The following is a 19,028-nucleotide window of genomic DNA, read 5'->3' on the forward strand; positions in this document are numbered from 1 at the left end:
AATCCCAATGGTCCCCTCCAACCTGCCAATAACACCGAAATTTCAAGGTCCAAATCCCAGAAAATTGTCATTGTCATTACGCCTACTTCCTGAACAAATCTTTCAACTCTTCCAATCTCCTAATCGACGCTTCCTTTTTATCCAACCTTCCCTTCTGGGAATCCATGCTCAAGCTCGCCAGCTTTTGCTTCTTGTCTTGAATATGCAACATTTTCTCCTCAAAACTCTTATTCATAATAAATCGTACTGTCTGTACCTCTCTCTTTTGACCCAATCGATGTACACGATCAATAGCTTGAGCTTCAGCTGCAGGGTTGAATTGAGGTTCCATGACATAGACCTTATTAGCTGTGGTGAGATTAAGACCGAGGCCACCTGCAGCGATGGAAACTAGAATAACAACGATTGATGGATCATCGCGAAATTTCTCCATTGCCATTGAGCGAGCGATACGAGTCATTTTACCATCGAGACGTGTGTAAGGAATATTATTCTCCTGCAAAGCGAGTTGAATAAGGTCAAGATGAGTTGTCCAGCCAGAAAAGACAACACTTTTGATGGGTGGCTCGTTCGGTCTTGCTTGTGATTCCCTTCTAGATGCCAAAAGATCATGGATTAAAGCTATTGTCTTAGTATGAGGTCCACCATAATTTGATAAATCCTTGCCTGCTTTTGCCGATTCCTTGGTTTTCAATCGGGATTCTTCTTCCTTGTCTACTTCCTCCTGTTTCAGAGAAAAGAACATAGACGGAGAGATTTGTTGGTGACAAGTAGGACATCCGACTAAAGAACCACCAAAAGCCATCTCTTCCAATTGAGATTTGTAAGCACCAATGCACAAGCCACAAATGATATGGAAACATGGTGTCATGTATCCGATAACTTCTTCCTTAGATTCGCCATCAGAATCGACAACATCCTGAGAGCCAATCTTCCGATTGCACGTCAAGCAACTATCTGTGCCTGTATCCCTCATCAACTTATACATTTCATAAGCCTGTTTGGGTGTCATTCCATCTTGATCTTCGTATTCTTCACTATCAAGATCGATAGCGGAATCCTTGCTTAGACCATTCATGATTTTCAAGTCCTCAGGACTCAACAAGTCCTTGCCATGAGCGCAGACTTGACGAAGACGCAATATTGATTGCAAAATGTGATGAAAGGTTTTGCCTCCCAATGCACTTTCTCCCTGAGAAGTAATAACTTTAAGCCTATCTGTTGCATTCTTTTCGAAGATATCATAGACCATACGCTCTTCATCACTGAAATCTAGCCTAGCAATCTGATCATGACGCTTAGGAAGATCAATTTTGTCTTTGAGTCGACGAAGAGTAATGCTGTCGACTAACAATCGAAGTTTGGGAATGATTTCAGGATCGCATATCTTGAAAGGGGATAGTATATGTTGGGCAAACCCACTTCCGTTGAATGGTTTGACGCGAAGGAAATTCATCAAAGCACCTAGGTCCTCAAGTCGATTCTGAACTGGTGTACCTGTGCATGCCCATCGACGCTGTGCTGAAAGCCTACAAATAGCCTTGAATTGCAAAGTTGATTGTTCCCGAATCATATGAGCTTCGTCGAGTACAATTCGAAACCAATTCATCTCCTCGAGAGGATATTTACCATCTTTCTTTTTGTTCCTGTTATTGCATTCGCTAGCGACAGAACCATATGTAGTAATGACCATATCATACTCTGACAATTTCGTAACATCTTTGATACGATTAGCGCCATGATAGATATAATACTTCAAAGCATCGGGTTTGATATGTGCCTTGATCTGATCTTCCCAATTGGAAATGACACTGAGCGGAGCAACTAAAAGGGTAGTTTTGCAGTTCAAAGCGAGAGTTGCGGGTTCAAACTTGGGCTGAGCGGCAGCCTTGCCTGATTTAAGAACTGGCTGCTCTCTCTGGTCGGATTGTAATGGTCTTTGCTTCGCCCAGTCTCTTGAATCGTCCAGTGTTGTAGCTACCAAGGAGAGAATGCTGAGAGTTTTGCCAAGTCCCATCATATCGGCAAGAATTCCACCAAGTACCTGTGGTGGACTTTTACGTTCCTCATCACCGGTGATAACATTGTAATATATCCTCTGCCCATTATTCCCATGTCTAAGTTTCCACAAATCGCATTTATCATTTATCTCATAATTTCGTTCCTTTTCTCTATTTATCATGAAGTAGAGACCCTGTTTTTGATGTTTGAGCAGCTCCGTAGTAATCAAAGAACTTGGCTCCATCTCTGGTAAATTTTCAGATCTCGGCAATGAGTCGAAAACTCCCAAAACGTCATTTCGAATTTCTTCTGTTGTCCGAACGGGGGCCTGAGAACGAGATGCGTAAGATGAGTATGTACTAGACGTGGGCTGTAAGGCCCTTGAAGGCTTCTCTATAGCATGAGGATTGTGCAATGGAATGCCGGCTTCTACAGAAAGTGGGGTTCGTAACCACAATTGCTTGTGAGAGAGGTGCCGACCAATTTGAAGAGCGTGCTTTTTTGGTCCGTAAAGATTCAAATCCAAATTATAACGAACAGAGCATGGGGAACCCACTGGCTGATCATCAGGCGTCTTTCTTCTTGTAAGAATACGGGCAGCTGTTCTGACACCCATTTTTGGGGAGTCGAGGATGGGTGCGAGTCCAATTGCAGTATTCACATCGACACAGCCAATAATTTCGCGAGTACAATCGAGAGCGTGGATATTATTCGTCTTATCCCCTTCCTTCCTTCTCAAGACAATCTTTATCTGCGGCCAGTTCTCGGGTATAAGTGATTGGGCTCCAGGTTTTGGGGTTGGTACTCGATGAGCGTTGAGTTGAGATCCTTCAATACGTCCGTAGCAAACTTCCCTATCCTGCTCATTCCCGACAACTACAACATCATCGTCATCCACTAAAGATAAGTCGAGTACTTGTTTGGTACAACCATCCTTCGAGCCTTCAACTCTCCTGTTTTTCACATATTGTCCGTATGCACCTCCACTAGAACTTCCATTAAATTGTGCTCTGCTTCCCTCCCCAGTCAAGTCTTCTACTCTTCGGCGTTTTTGAGGTACCATGTCGCGATCTGTAATATTATGCATTCGATCCACAAAACTTCCCATGCCCGGCATCTGCCCACTTGGGTTTGCGTATGATGCAAAGCCATTCTGGCCATTCGAGTTCGAGTTCACGTTATAATTCGAGTTCGAGGGAGGTGACGGCGTATACGATCCGCCGGGGGTGTCAAACTGAAATAGAGGCTGAGAAGCAGATGCTGCTGGTGAAATTCTTGGTCGGGGATGAGGCGATAAATTGGGCGAGGGTCGTGAGTTTTGATTAACGCTTCGAGGATTTAGCAGTTGCGCGGGACTCCAATTTTGGGCATTTGTGGCATGACCGTTCGAAAGTGGTATACCGGGATTGTTCTCATTTTGATTCGGTCTTGATCTTGGAGGGTTTTGGCCTTGTGCGACAGAGAGATTGTAAGTAACAGGTTTATCAAAATCGGTAGGGTAATTTGGGTGTAGGTCTGAACTTCCAGATAGTTTGCCTTGGTGTGTATGTAGGGACTCTCCGTTTGCGAGGATTGGGAAATTACCAGAGAAGTTGCTATTCATTGAGGCCATAATTCTCCTTTATGGTAGATAACCTTGAATATTCGTCACGGTCGCATGCATTAAGTTGTGTGTTGTATGTACTGTTTGTGTGTATGGTTATGATGTGGTTGTAATGGTAGGTAGTTGTAAATTGAGCCGATAAATTCACAGGAGGGGCAATATTTATCACTAGGGAGGATTGTGCAAAAGTAAGTAGGAAAAAGAAAAAGTCGATGGAACTAAAATCATCGGAATGTGATCATTCTGTTTGATCTTCACTGAATTTTTTTGAGTTTCGTGAATACCTAGGCATTTATAGAATTTCTTATGTGTGAATGAGTAATGAATTTATTATTATATAGGTAGGTGAAAGTACGAAGGAGAGCAGACGTATGGATATGTACGGAGTAGGGATGTGGGAGAGAGAGGAGGCACAGCGATAGATGTGATAGAAAATTTCCGTAAGTCTTGAGGTACAAAGCAATTAGTAAGCAACGATATATCATTTTTAATAGGAAAGTTTTTCAAGTTATTTACCTAGATAGGTATGTAGGTATATTTGATACCAAAACAGATACCTAATTAAGTAGCTTTCAATCATATGAGAGTTTACTTATACAACAAAGCAGGTTCGAGATGTTTCGGCTGCTGCTTAGGTATGTTCGACGAGCTTCATCCATAGTATACCTAGGTAGGCTCGGTAGGTAGTCTCAGCGCACTAATGACATTGTTCACGTGCATAAACATCCTAATACATCGCCATCTCCCATTCTCATGCCCCCGGTGATTCATGTTCCCATTCTTAAATCACCTTCATCATAATCAAAAGAAGACTAAATATGACTGTAGTCGAGTTATCTAACTAGATTATCAAGTATTCATTTCTCACGTCTTCGGTAAATCACGTGACTATTCACCGGCCTCCGATAACTTGGTCGCCTAGTTCCCAGCGAGCCCAGTTAGTAAAAGCGAGTGTCCCTTTACTTAGGACTGTATTGCCTTCAGAATTAAATTATTAGAAACTACTAGGTATACTAATAGATATGTCACTCTCATCGAGCTAATTACAATGACATGAAGGTTATTATTCTAGCTCAACTCCGAACTCCTCATGGACTTGATACCAATGTTACGGAACACTCGCTTAGGACACTCGCTTTCACTAACTGGGAACGAGTCGGCGTTAACAAAAGCCGACTACGACATGAAGGTTTCGATGAGATGATCCAGCGGATAGCGTTTGTAACCTCAGAACCTCAATGATATCTTGTCGAAAATTCGTTGCCGAATTCTCTTTCAAATCGCGATGAGCTGAATTCGACACCTGTTCGTTCCCCTGGAGTCAAATTCAAAAAGCAGTCACCCTTTATATATTTGCTAAGCTCTGTACTTGAAGAGCAAGATATAAGCAGCTTAAAGATCGCTCGCATATCGGTCGCCTCTCGAAGCTCTAAACAAGAATCCACCACCAGTTCCATATCTTTGAAATGAGGGCCACGATGATCACAGTAAAAATCTATGCCATCTATGATACACAGCACTAAACGCAAAATTCGGCAAGAAAATGGCAATATTTGGCGATCCAGAACCCAAAGATCTCTCTACTGCTGTAGGCTCTGATGGTCAGCCACCATATACGATTATTGAAGGACGCTCAAACGAACCTGCAAAAAAGACGGAGGCTGACTCAGCATCAGATCATTCCCCCGAAGCAGACAGCCTAGATCTTAATTCTGAGGCTGCATTTAACGAACTCGGTTGCTTGATTGAATTTATTGATCACTATATCAAAGATTAAAAAAAAGTATTTAGCAAGCAGATCTTTCCAAAAGGTTGTTTTTAGTGACATTTGGCATCTCTTTAAACCCGGAGATGAAGTTATAGAGGGGAAACTCCTGCAAGTCTACCGAGTCGTCAGCGTTAATTCTAGAGTGCAGCATATAAGGTTAATCAGGACATCTCAAAGGCAAGACTATTCCAGAATGACTATCCATAGTCCTGTCACCATCCACTGTGTTTGTATAGATTATGACGGCAAACGCATTGGTCCGGTTTCGAAGCGTTTCACAATACAACAGTATGAAGGAGAATATAATGTCACCTCACTGCCAGTGTATCCACTCCGTTTCCGAAAGGAGATGAATCGTGAAGGGCTGATTCGCTAGAGGCCAGCTCTTTCTTGAGACAGCAGGTGTGAAACACATGCACTGTTCTGGACTCACCCTTGACACACGAGACGAGGTTGATAGTCAGGCAATGATTGATTTCGAAGAAGCTCTGCTTCAGCAAGAAAGCTGGGTACCCTCTGTTGAAAATCTAGCAGACACTGCTCTATACTCAGAAGACGAAAATGAGAAAATACCGGATATTTTCGACCCCGATGCAAGGCGTTACAGAAATCAGGAATGGGTCGGCGATTCATATGTTGATCGTAATCGCAAAGAAATTTTCATTGAAAGCAAGTATTCCGCTGTCAGTTGGAGGCATTCATCTTTAATGATTGTCCCATGAAGCCTACAAGAGGCTCGAGGTGACAATCTGCCGAGTCAAGACGAGTTATTGATCATGTCATACCGCGTGTTTGGCTTTATTTTACGCAGTCGAAAATGGGGTATACTTTCTGTCTCTACCTCTATTCTTCTCAGTTAAATCAGCATGGAGCTAGACTAATTGTTTTGCAGCAAAGTTGAATCTTGGAGATGTTACCGAGGTGAGGCAAGTTGATGATAAGGATGGCTTCGACCAATTGGTATTACCAAAGGGCCATAAGGATATGGTGAAGTGTCTAATCAGACAGCATTTCAGAGAGAAGGAGTCGAAGCTGGCAGATAAGGATGAAATGGATGTAGTGCGTGGGAAAGGTATGAGCTCCCAGTAATATATAAACTGTGCTGTACCTAACGCAATGCTGTTAAGGTAAAGGATTGATCATGCTCTTGCACGGAGCACCTGGGGTGGGCAAAACTTCCACAGCAGGTATTTTAATCTTTGCTTTACCTGTACTCGAATAGAGAGATCATACTAATACCGTTCTTCCCATAGAATGCGTAGGAGATTCTTTTCGAAAGCCTTTATTCCAGATCACTTGCGGTTGGTACCGACAATCACAATAATAGCTTAAGAAAAGAACTATGACAATGATGCAGGAGATCTTGGATCAGAAGCCGCTGAAGTCGAAGCAGCACTCGAAACTAATTTTTCGCTTGCAAACAGATGGGGCTGTATTCTGCTGATTGACGAAGCAGATATCTTCTTGGCAGAGAGGACTAGGCACGACTTTCTGCGCAATGCCCTTGTAGTGGGTATGTTGTGCCGTGAAACGAATTTCCTTTAAATACTAAAAAATTTCTAGTTTTTCTGCGTGTTTTGGAGTACTACGCAGGCATCCTTTTTCTTACCACGAATCGGGTTGGTGCTTTCGATGAGGCGTTCACGTCCAGGATTCACGTCAGTCTGTACTATCCACAACTTGATTGGAATTCCACCCTGGAGATATTCAAAATGAATATGCAACGGGTGAAAGATAGATTTGTGAAGAGAAACAGAAATTTAAAGATCGATGAGGCGGATATTGGTGCTTTTGCAAGGAGTTATTTTGACGAGTATAGGGAATGGAGATGGAACGGACGTTAAATCCGGAATGCATTCCAAACAGCACTCGCTCTTGCCGAATACGATGCTCAAGGAGACGGTGATTCTACAAGTCTCACTGACAACATCAACAAACAAGTAATTTTAAAGGGAAGTCATTTTGAAACAGTTTCCGAAGCGTACCTTGGGTTTGTTAATTACCTGAAAGAAGTGAATCATGGGGTGGGTACGTCCAAGAGAGCTCTTGACAGGAGTTATCGAGACGATGAATTTGGAGAGCCCAAGAGTTCAAGTTGGAGTCGTATTGGGGCACGAAGAGGGAGTGTCCCGCCAATACCACTAGTAACATCAAATCCTCGCCTTCCATCCGATCAAAATTTTCGGGACGATCGCCGTCAACAGTTTGGTAGAAAGATGCCTTCATGTGTACCAGTTAACGATTATGACCAGTCATATCACGTTAATCATTATCAAGATCCATGCTTGAGTCTGAATCTTGTCGATAGACGACAAGCTCAGCCAATGGAGCTAAATCGCGGCAGAGACTTCCCGCAGAATGCCTATAGCTTCCGAGAAGACCCCAACGACAGGGGTGACCTAAGTCGGAACTATACCACCACTAGCGAGGGTGGAATGAGGATAGCTCAACAACCCAGTCAAACTCATCAAGGCCCGCAAGCCTGGTCTATATCGGACAGAACGGAGAGAAATGATGGTTCCAACTATGTAAGCTATGTATCGGATCCAAACACGTCTGGTATGGAAAGAAGAGGGTTCCATCCCGAGGATAGATATGACAACCAATCAAGGCTTCCTAGTAGGGGGGCTGACAACCAGAGAACGAATTCTGGAGGATTTCAAAACGCAACCAGTCAAGGTTAAGACGATTAGATGACATGAAATTGCCACCACACACTCTTGCTAGCCTAGTTTACAAAGCTACATGAATACAGCTTAATTATCCTTTTCTTTTTCGAATCCTTTCTTTTCGCTAGTGAAATGAGCTCCCTCGTTTTAAATACCCTTCCGCATGGTTTTCTGTTTGTAAGTATTTGAGTTGCATCTAACAATCCATTCAGTATAGACGGCTGTTCACCTGTCCTAATCCGTTCTTGCTATAACTACCCAGACATTCTACCTCCTACTTCCCACTTCTTACTTCCTACTTCCTATCTCGTACACCACAAAAAGCGCATCAACAAGCCATCCTCATTACTTCTTTCCCTTTTTCTTCTCCTTTCCTTTCCCTCCGAGTTCCCTTCTACATACACACACCATCACCACCCAAACAAACATCTCTTACTAGCTACTCAAGAAGTTCCCAGAGACCCACCTACCTACCACCAACCCCTAAACCCCAGCCATTTCAAAACTCACAACCTCACAACCTCACCAACCCAGAAAAAAAGTCAAAGAACAGGATTTTCACACTATTCCCACTCCCCATCCAATTCGAGGAGAAATACGAACAAAGAAAATAGCTTAGTACTACTTGGTACTACTTAGTAATCAATAAATTCCATCCATCCACCTCATCAAGATCTATTTTTCATTTCCGTCAGCCTAATCAACTTTGAATTTATAGGTTTATCAAATAACAATAATAATAACAATAACGGGGTATCAATATCAATCCCAACATCAATCACGCTCAATCTAATAAGACTTTCCTACAAAACTTCAGATACCTAGGTAGGTAGTCATCAATTGCCGAAAAAGGATGAAAAAGAATAACACAAAAATCTTGATGTTTCAAATATATTTCATTCATTGTAAGCGAACGGCATACCAACCAATTTCATAAAAATCATGCTACCCCCTTGTCCCATATGATTACTGCCCCGAAGATGTCTATCTCCAGACTATTTTGACGCCCATTTGCAAAAAAATAAAAATCATGCGCCGCCTTCCGAGAAATAATATACATATTCGTACTCATTTATGCCTTTGCGGATCATCATTCCTTTTCCCCATTAACACCATGTAAAGACGGGGTTTTTGCTTTTGACTGTTTCAAGTCTCTCTACTATAACCTTCCTTTGATTACCCTCCATCCCTTCAGCTGCTGCATATCCCAAGTCCCCCTCAAGATCATCACCATCATACAATGTCTGAACAGCTCCACGACTCCTCGAGCTAAATGAGAATCTTCTCGATTCAAAATGGTTGCCGTTTGGTGACCTTGCAGGCCCATCATAACTCATACGATTTCTAGAATGTTGAAGGTGTGGTCGATCTGAGAATCTCACTCCATCCTTGGAAGTATTATCTCGAGAGAATCCTGTATTTGCAAATGTTGGCTCAGAAGACTCGAGGTCGGGGGAAGGCTCTTCGCTATATCGTGGACTAGCTAACTCGAATCGGTTTGGATTTGGTAATTCTGTAGATGGACTTGCAAGTCCAAGAAGATCTGGTTGCGGTGCTGGCGCATTGGCGGCACTAATATCCATTTCTTCATCAAGGCTATTGCGAGCCTCATTACGTCTTCGCATTTCTGCAGAAGGCACCCTCATAGGAACCGCAACAGGTATATCAACAAGATCATCCCAGACACAAACTCTTGGTCTTCGAGTCAACTCTAACGGACCGTGGTCTACCGTTTTGAGGGTTTCGACGACATTCCAAGCTTGTCCTTTCATGACAGCAATTTGTCTAGCGAACATGCGTTCTTGAAAATCTGCATCTTGACTGAATACCTTTCTCAACTCTAGCTGAGTCTCGCTCCACCATTGCTTCGAAGTCAGCAAGGGAAGAAAGTGTTCTCGAGTTTTTTGAGAAAATGGTTGTCCAATCAGTGATACAGGTAAGAATAACCATCCAAAGGGAAAACTTCGCCAAGCATCAGGATGCTTCCAAGGCCACGATAAACTATTATCAATCGCACCAATAGATATGGTTGGTGCTGCCATTCTAGATGGTGTAGCCGATCTACTTGTAGCTTCCATAGGCTCTTGACTACGGTAGGGATATGCCGGTAGATGAGAAATATTGATGTTATCAGAGCTAGAAACCACTCGTGGTGCATGTTCTGAGTCTGGATTGGTCCTCATTTGAGGAGGGTCTGAAACGATAGAAACGCCCTGATTTTCCCAGTCGATTTTGATCATCCAATTATCAAGGCCTCTGTCCGTATTTCGCATTATATAATCTAATATAACCAATTTCTCCAACTCCTCTCGAAATGATTGTTGTAATGCATCTGTCCAAGCAAAACGTCGATTTTGATTACCATCTCCAGATCCGGTAGGACTGCTAGCCCCTGCCCCTTCGTTACCCTCGTCTGACTTTGATGAACCTGGACGGCAAGTCTCTTTCCACCCTCTTTTGTTTCTGTGAGTATCGTTCATTCTAAATGCTCCATTTGCATGATCTGGCCAAGGGTGTTCACGGAGAAAGATATTCGCGTCCTTGAAACCTTTGAGGAAGACTTGGAAACTGCCAACCTTTGGAGGTAGAGGCTTTTTACTCCTGTAAAACTTCCTTCGATCCCAAAAATCATAATGGAAAGATTTCGAAGACAAGTGAACTATGTCGGTGTAGGGCACAAGGTGAGTTCGTAACCTACAGTCAAGCGTGTATGCTGCAGCTTCGGAAACATAACTCAAATTGGGAATCAGACATGCTCTGCCAAAGAAGCATGGAAATAAATTGCGATGAATCCATTTATTCCATTTCGGATTTCCTGCGGCGTACGGTTCCTCATCCTTCGGTTTGAACACACCGACTACTTTTCCATCACTATTTCGAGCAAAATAACTTCCAGAACTACCCTGAGATATCATTTTCGGATGCATACCCTGCTCAATCGCAACTCGAACACTTTCAACAACCTCCTCAAATTCCGATTTAGTCATTCGTCCATGATCGGGCTCCGATGCTAAAGTATCAGCAGTAACGGGTCGCATGCCTTCCGGTGCTTGAAAAACCGAGTGCTGGATTTCCAATTTTTCCTCCTGATGTGATTTCCCTTTTACTTTATTGATTTTAAACTTGGACGCTATCTCGTCGGCCCATCGTTCTAATCTAGCATTTATAGCTTTGATGTCCACGCCGGAGGCATTGCTTCCCATACGACTTCGCCTTCTCGTATGCCCAAACTTTCGATTATTTGTGGGTGAACTGTATCCATCTGTATACATTCCACCATGCGGTCGAGGTTGTGAAATAGAGGCATATCGTGGTGCGGTTGCTGGTTGTAAGGAAGCATGGCTGGCAGCGAGGGGGTCCTCATCTTCGTCATCGCTGAACTCTTCGGCTTGGGCAATTTGGGCATAACCCGTGGTAGCTGGTCGAAATCTTGGCATATTAAGTATGGTATTTAATTAGTATTGAAGTCGCCATGAAGTAGAATTGTTTATTTATGGTTATGAGGCATTTCCAGGAGCGGTGGAACTAAGCATGTTACAAGCTCTAGATTCACAACATGCCAGGTAGTCACCGTGGCCCCGGGTCGCGTCACTTATCAACATCCTTATCCAATCAAAAGGGTGGAGAACACAAGGCTGAAAGATTTATCCCCAAAGATGTCAAATCATGAAGAAACACGATGATTGATAAACTTGTGTCGATTGATATTCAGTACTAGGTACACTACTCGAGTAGTAGGTATAATTATCTAGACTGGATATTCGATGTCAAATGGAGTCAATTGGATTGAACACCATACCATCAATCCAGACATTGTAACGATGATTGAGTTGAATTGATTTCTATGATCTTGAGGCTTTGCGAATTTGATATCTTCTCGTACAATTGAGACATTGGCCAACGCCCTTACGATGCTGCCATAATCTCCTTTACTATCTTTGCGACCTCCCCCTTTTCTACATTCTTTTCTCCCAATACTTCAGGAGCAAATACTCTCTTCAACACATCTCCCATTTGCATCTTTGCTCCCTCGGCTTTCATGCCATTGACAAGATCCTTGACTGTATTTCTGATCTCTTCCTCACCAACCGTCTCAACACCACTAGCATATTCTTCCAAGACCTTCAATTGTTGTTCTTCCTTCTCAACGAGGTCTTCTCTACCTGCTGCCTTGAATTCTTCACTTGCAGCTCGGCTGGCATTCGCAGTTTTTCGGAGAAGAGCCAACATTTGCATATCGGTATTGATAGGTGAGGAAGTTTTAGAGGCATTGAGTGTTTGACTGAGGAGTGATCGAAGGACTGAGAGTCGGTTGCTATCTTTATTTTTCATGGCAGTCTTCATATCATTCCTATTACCAGACTGATATTAGTACAATTGCCCCCTCTAAACAAGAATAACGAATGTCATGTCGTGTGTACTGTGTGTACTGACCTGATCTTCAAGAGCATAGGCGGAAGGGTACTGGCAGAGCTTGCATAGCAGCGGCAGTAAATCCTCGAAGCTCTCACAGCTGGTCGTGAAAACATTGTCGATATGGGTGAGGGAATTTTGAGAATTTAAATATTTGGTAAAGGGAACTTGCAAAAAGTGATTCCCGTCTTAAAATTGAAGGTATTTTGTATTTTTGATTCAAGTCCACTCACTGTCTGCGAAGAAAACGAGGCTCGCCAAATTTATTTTCCCCGAAGCTGCGCTGCCTCATACATCACATAACACAACATTTGAATGAACGGACACCTACCTAGGTAGCTACGTCAATTGTATAGCACGACAGTTGTTTGTTACTTTGATACAGATATATTTGGATTATAATTGTCTATCCAGTATGTTATCATGGATGTGAATATATAGTTAGTGCATACATTCTCGTGCGGACTATGTCAACCCAAACATAAAGCCGTGAAACAAAACAGTTCTTTGATTCGTCAAACTCCCCTTTTAGGTGATCGTCAACTTCCCCGCATCTACTCATCACATATGAAGAGGGATGGTTGATCAGTTATTATATTATTGTTGTATATCTATTCGTACCTATCATGGTATTCTTTTCAAAACGAAAAAGAAATATCATCTGAACTACTAATGATTTGAAAGACCATAATTCGTTTGCTTATGTCTAATTCTTTATCAACTCAAAATATCTAAAATCGATTCCTTGCATGAACACCCTTCTTCGAGATCCAACGTCCTACTACTTCAATAACAGAGCTCTGTCTGCTCTACATATTTGATCCTACCACCATACTTTGATATGTCTCTTGATACTGTGCCACTATATAATCAACATTGAACCACTAACATTTTGACGTTCGCTGGCACCAGTCACCATCAACTTATCGTTCAGCCTCTGACCTCCGACCACTCATAGAGAGACGGACGATCACTCTTTATACACAATCTTTCATGTATACTATATCTTCGAGTATTACTCAAGGAACAAACTAACAAAAGAACATAGTTGACTGATTACCCAACATCAATCACAATAGACGACTTTACCTCCAAAGCTCGAACCTTGCAAACTGGATCACCAGAACTGTATCGAGACAAACAAACAAACTCCTAACATACATACAATTCCTCCAACTCCATCGTAAAAATGACACTTATTGACCCTCGCCCCGCAGCCCATCCACCTTCCAACGAACCTTCCCCTCAGCGTGGTCGTAAACGTCGCCGCTCTTCTGCTGCTTCTCCACCACCCATAATAACCAGTACATCCACGAATTTTCGAGGTCGAGTTCGTCATCGATCACCTCAGACATCTCACCTAACAACCTCCTCACCATTGCCAGTATCCTCACCCCTCAACCCCAAATCAACAAACGCAAACGCAACCATGACCCCCCTTACAGCCACAGCCCACAAAACCAAATACCAAAAGACTCACGCTACAGCAACGACAACGACCACGACTCCCTCCCCATCATCATCTCTTTTTCTTTGCTCTCCACGCTCAAAGACCCTGAGAGGTCAATCACCCTCCCGCTCTCGTAGCAAGGGTCACTCAGCCGATAAGGAGATTCCAAGGAGAAGACAGAGAACAAGAAGTAGAAGTCGATCTCACAGGGTTGCGATTGATGAAAAGGATAGCAGCAAGGGAAAAATGAAAGCTTTATCCGGCACAGAAAGAGCTTGAGATATAGGAGACTTGGAGTTTCATTGATTTAATTCGCGGAAAGATACCCACTTGGAATTGACTAATGGAAGATAATGGATACGATGTGGCGGTTGATCAACAGAAGACCCAAGAAGAATTCTCACTCGAGATCTCTATGAATGCTACGCCCCGGAGTATCTGAAGAAATTTTGGGTTTGCATTGGATGTATTGTTCGGGTACCAAGAATTTAGGAGTTCATTCCATTATGGGCTAGGGAGCAAGCACGTAGGCACTGGGCAGATAAGAGTTAGGCCTGAATGCATGAATTTTCTCTTCTCCAAGTATAACAATGGGCTCGTTCGCTCCATGAATAATAAATGAATACCAAGAGCAAATGCTCATCTTGAAATACACGCTATTTTTTTTAACGCATTGTACTACATACCATACATGCAAATAATATACACCAGCCAAGTTCTCTCTTCCACTTGTACTCTATCCTTAAATCCCATCCCATCCCATCCCATTCCACACAAACAAACAAAAAACCCAACCCAAAATCCCACCAACAAACCCCACCCATCCATCCGTCCACTCCACTCCACTTCCAACAAACACTCCACCCCACCCCACCCCACCCCATCCCATCCCGCCGTAAAATCCAAAATTTCACATACATATATATATTCTAATTCCTCCCTCAGCACCATCAAATAGGACAAACATCTTATAACAAAAAGATGGCCTCGGTGGCACAATTGGTTAGCGCGTGGGCCTTTTAAGCCCAAGGTTGAGGGTTCGAGCCCCTCCCGAGGCGAAGTTTTCTTCAGATCCATTTTTGGGGGTGACTTGTGATATCTATATCTGTACCTGTTCATTGTTTTTGGAATACTAGATGATGATAGGCGGGTTTGCTACTCTTGATACCTAGGTACCTAGTTAAAGAATAAAATGAATGATTGGAATTTTGCAAATTTTTGAAAAGTTTGGAAGGAAGGGCGAGGAAATGAGTGAGTGGATTCTTCTTCATGGATCGATGGTCTTGAGGTTGGCCTGGTGGAGTTTTTGGATGAAGTGAGTGGGTTTTTGACCGAGAGGATGATGGAAAATCCCTACCACCGTTCTGGTTGTTGTATTGACACTGACATTTGCAACCTCAAATTGTCATCCGGTAGACGTGAGATTATTGGAGTCTTTCGGTGGCAGAAGCGTATTACTGGGACTCTAGTCGTTCGTTTCAATACCCAGCATGTATCAGGGAGAAGTTCGAAACTATTCAAAAGACTGATCTCGTTTTAGGATTATTACGATTCGGACATGGAATGAATTCACATTTTCATATTGTTTTAGTTTCACCAATTAATAGGATACCATTGTTAAATGTCATAAATCATGTTTTTGAAACCCTTCAATTCGCCATGCTGCTAAATACATGAAGACTCGAAATGAAAACAGAAGCTCAAGAGATGTGAAAAGGCTCATCTGTCTATCACATGGCGTGCGGCTAGCTTTTTATACCAAATTGGCTATCAAGCCGAAGTGGCCAACGAGCATTCGCTCAGAAAATCATGAAGCGCCGGAGCTTGAGATAATCTTGATGTGAAATGTGCATGGGAATATGGAAAGGACGGTATCTTTTATTTTGGAAATTCGTTCTTTATAGCTTGTCATAGTACTATTGAAATGATTAGTCAAATGTTTTTTTGCAAAGGGTGATGATATAATGTAAACTTACGTTCTCGTAACCTGGAACCTCAACCTTGATACCCTTACGTTTACGGAGCTCTTGGACGATTTGTCCAGTCTTGGAGGTTGCGTCAATTGGTGATCCACCTGGAAGAATTTGCCAATGATCGAAGATGGATTGCGGGAAGGCTTGACCGGAGGTGTGGGAACGGAGATCAGCGTTGAATCCGAAAGATTCACCGACTGGCAAGTATGCCTTAATGGTGAAAAGAGGAGTTCCTGGACGTTGCTCCTCAGCGAAGACGTGACCTCTTCTTCTGGTGAGAACACCGTAAACACCACCCATGGCAGATTCTGGTACTTGAATCTCGACCAAGAAGACTGGCTCGAGGAGACCTGGCTCAGCCAAGAGGGTAGAAGCGTACAAGACACGACGGGTAGTTGGCATGACTTGTCCGGAACCACGATGGATAGCATCAGCGTGGAGGGTAACATCCATGATGTTGAATCTGCAAGATCTCATTGGCTCTTCAGCAATTGGACCTTCTCTTGAAGCCCATTGGAAACCAGAGACGACGGAATCCTTGATTTCGTTCAAGTATTGAACAGCCTTGGTTTGATCAACCAACAAGTTGGCACCGTTGGTATCTGGACCGAAACACCAAATCTTACGGGCATCAGTGACATCCCATCCGTGCTCATCGGCCAAGATACGGGCACGAGCCTTGAAATCATCACGGGGACCGATCTTTCCGGCCTCGATCTCCTTGGAAACCTCCTCGTCGAGAGGCTCAGCGATCATGTAAAGACGGTTGTGCTTGTTAGGGGATTTGGAAAGAGCAGTCATGCTGGACTTGCCAGTGACGGTCTCACGGTATGGAACGACAGGGTCGGAGATTCGGAGAGGAACACCAGCGTGGTCCTCCTCGAGATCCTTCAAGCAAATTTCCAAATGCAACTCACCGGCACCAGCAACAACGTGCTCACCGGATTCGGAGATGAAAGTCAAGACACAAGGATCGGACTTGGAGAGACGCTTGAGACCTTCGACAAGCTTGGGGAGATCTTGGGCGTTCTTGACCTCGACTGAACGTTGGACGACAGGGGAGACGGAGAACTTCATGACCTTCAAGTTGTGAGCGGTGTCACTGGTGGTGAGGGTACCAGACTTCAACAAGAATTGATCGATACCGACCAATCCGAGAATGTTACCGGCTGGAACATCGTCGATAGGGTCGACCTTACCACCCATCATGAGAACGACACGTTGGATGGCCTTGATGAACAAATCATCCTTCTTGCCAGGGGTGTAGTTAGGACCCTGGATACGGACCTTCAAACCGGAACGGACGGTACCAGCGAAGACACGACCGAAAGCGTAGAAACGTCCCTTATCAGATGTTGGTACCATCTTGGAGACGTACAACATAAGAGGAGCCTTAGGGTCACAGTCACGGATACCAATGCAGGCCTCATCATCTGGAGGACCCTCGTACAAGGTCTCAGCACGGTACTTTTGGGCGGTAACTGGGGATGGGAGATGGAGAATCAACATCTCCAAAAGAGCATCAGCAGCTGGCAAGAAAGTACGCATAATAACCTTGAGAAGTTGCTTGCCCTCCTTATCCTTGTCATCTGGAGAAAGCTTGATGTTAAGCTTCTCGAGGAGAGTTGGGATCTCGTCCTTCTTGAAGTTCATGACAGCAGCGAAGATACGGAAAATTGGGTCGAGAATGAACTGGTTGAAAGCACGCTCCAACTCCTTACCCTCGTGAGAAGACTTGGTAGTCCACTTCTTGGTGTGTGGGTTGAAATAGTTGTCGCCCCAGAGACGCTCCATCATCTTGTTTCTGTCAACACCGAATTTCTTGGCGTATCTTTGAGCGAATTGTCTGATGGTGAAAGCCCAGCCGTGGAGACCGGAACCGAAAGCAACCGTTCCCTTACCTGGGTAAACTTGGACATCACCCAAAGATTTGTCGAAGTAGGTAGAGATAACGACATTGACGGACTCGATGGTTCTCGAGAAAGATTGGTAAAGATCTTCCTTGGAGACTTGCAACTCGAGGAGAGCACGATCGACCTTGTTGATGATAACAACAGGCTTGATACGCTCACCAAGAGCTTGTCGGAGGACGGTCTCAGTTTGCACACAGACACCTTCAATGGTATCGACGACAACGAGAGCACCATCAGTGACACGGAGAGCAGCAGTAACTTCAGAGGAGAAATCAACGTGACCAGGTGAATCGATCAAGTTGATCAAGAAATCTCTTCCGTCGGTCTTTTGGCCAACAATGTCCTTCAAGTCGTCATCGTCTGGGAGGTTACCGTAGAGGGAGATGGCAGTGGACTTGATGGTAATACCACGCTCTTGTTCATCGGCACGGGTATCAGTAGCTCTGGCATCACCAGCCTTTGCGGCGGAGATAATACCAGCCTTGGAGAGCAAGGAATCGGTAAGGGTAGATTTTCCGTGGTCGACGTGGGCAATGACGGACATGTTACGAACGTTCGTAGCCTTGTCCATCAATTGGCGGACCTCCTCAACGGTGAAGCTATCAAGAGAAGAATCGTTAGCAAACAGTTCATTGTCAAAAGCATAAGCTTATCTCCGAATCCTCCATCTCGAGCTTATCATTTCAAGATCCTTAATCCATCAAAACAAGATGGTTAGAGATACTTTTGATGATTTGCGATTTAATAGTTTGATCTATGTATCTGCCCAGATGGTATGATGTTAAGAGAGAGGAAAAATAGGTACTTACTTAACCATGTTGGCGGTGGTGCTTCGAGAAGCTGATTAAAGAAGATTTATTGTTTTGACGTTCGACACACGCTCGAACGAATAGATACTTGAGTGGTTTATTGAACCACTTGAAGTATCGTAAATAGTTTGTAGATACCTGCTACAGACCCAAAAGTATTTGGGATAGAGAGATAATACAAAGAAAGATTTGGTGACACTTTCGATGTAGAATGAGAGGAAGAAGAAGAGGGGAAGAGAAGGAAGTCTTGTATAAAGGTGGGCAAGAATTTGGTAGGAAAAGATCTCGGGTGGGGCAGGTAAAAGTGGCGGGGTTCCAATTGTAATCTGGAAATTTTTCACTTAATTTTTTTGCACCGAGTTAGGTGGCTAGGCAACTATAATGCATGCCTTAAAAGGGTTAGTGCCCTAGTTGAGGTTTTGGAATGAG

General features: G+C 43.6%; 8 protein-coding genes across 8 annotated transcripts; 4 read left to right on the plus strand and 4 right to left on the minus strand.

The window, feature by feature from the left end:
- Positions 1–82: 82 nt before the first annotated feature.
- On the minus strand, positions 83–3,613 carry EAF02_003523 (uncharacterized protein; the record flags this gene model as incomplete). The annotated part of the gene is made up of 1 exon (XM_038899571.1): positions 83–3,613. One exon carries the CDS (start codon positions 3,611–3,613, stop codon positions 83–85), a length of 3,531 nt encoding a protein of 1,176 aa, XP_038760498.1.
- A 1,534-nt stretch (positions 3,614–5,147) lies between these two features.
- EAF02_003524 (uncharacterized protein) lies at positions 5,148–5,381 on the plus strand (the record flags this gene model as incomplete). Its single annotated transcript, XM_038899572.1, has 1 exon — positions 5,148–5,381. The coding sequence occupies one exon, from the start codon at positions 5,148–5,150 to the stop codon at positions 5,379–5,381; it is 234 nt and encodes a 77-aa protein (XP_038760499.1).
- Positions 5,382–5,565: 184 nt separating this feature from the next.
- EAF02_003525 (uncharacterized protein) lies at positions 5,566–5,748 on the plus strand (the record flags this gene model as incomplete). Its single annotated transcript, XM_038899573.1, has 1 exon — positions 5,566–5,748. The coding sequence occupies one exon, from the start codon at positions 5,566–5,568 to the stop codon at positions 5,746–5,748; it is 183 nt and encodes a 60-aa protein (XP_038760500.1).
- Positions 5,749–5,785: 37 nt separating this feature from the next.
- On the plus strand, positions 5,786–8,056 carry EAF02_003526 (uncharacterized protein; the record flags this gene model as incomplete). The annotated part of the gene is made up of 6 exons (XM_038899574.1): positions 5,786–6,059; positions 6,265–6,444; positions 6,500–6,559; positions 6,706–6,885; positions 6,936–7,172; positions 7,239–8,056. 6 exons carry the CDS (start codon positions 5,786–5,788, stop codon positions 8,054–8,056), a joined length of 1,749 nt encoding a protein of 582 aa, XP_038760501.1.
- Positions 8,057–9,147: 1,091 nt separating this feature from the next.
- On the minus strand, positions 9,148–11,478 carry EAF02_003527 (uncharacterized protein; the record flags this gene model as incomplete). The annotated part of the gene is made up of 1 exon (XM_038899575.1): positions 9,148–11,478. The coding sequence occupies one exon, from the start codon at positions 11,476–11,478 to the stop codon at positions 9,148–9,150; it is 2,331 nt and encodes a 776-aa protein (XP_038760502.1).
- A 469-nt stretch (positions 11,479–11,947) lies between these two features.
- Positions 11,948–12,570, minus strand: EAF02_003528 (uncharacterized protein; the record flags this gene model as incomplete). The annotated part of the gene is made up of 2 exons (XM_038899576.1): positions 11,948–12,392; positions 12,476–12,570. The coding sequence occupies 2 exons, from the start codon at positions 12,568–12,570 to the stop codon at positions 11,948–11,950; spliced, it is 540 nt and encodes a 179-aa protein (XP_038760503.1).
- Positions 12,571–13,643: 1,073 nt separating this feature from the next.
- EAF02_003529 (uncharacterized protein) lies at positions 13,644–14,183 on the plus strand (the record flags this gene model as incomplete). Its single annotated transcript, XM_038899577.1, has 1 exon — positions 13,644–14,183. One exon carries the CDS (start codon positions 13,644–13,646, stop codon positions 14,181–14,183), a length of 540 nt encoding a protein of 179 aa, XP_038760504.1.
- A 1,619-nt stretch (positions 14,184–15,802) lies between these two features.
- EAF02_003530 (uncharacterized protein) lies at positions 15,803–18,607 on the minus strand (the record flags this gene model as incomplete). The annotated part of the gene is made up of 3 exons (XM_038899578.1): positions 15,803–15,820; positions 15,881–18,389; positions 18,600–18,607. 3 exons carry the CDS (start codon positions 18,605–18,607, stop codon positions 15,803–15,805), a joined length of 2,535 nt encoding a protein of 844 aa, XP_038760505.1.
- Between the last annotated feature and the right edge of the window lie 421 nt (positions 18,608–19,028).

This window comes from Botrytis sinoallii, assembly GCF_014898435.1.
Source record: "Botrytis sinoallii strain Bc 23 chromosome Unknown BSIN_005, whole genome shotgun sequence".
Classification (NCBI taxonomy): Eukaryota; Fungi; Ascomycota; class Leotiomycetes; order Helotiales; family Sclerotiniaceae; genus Botrytis; species Botrytis sinoallii.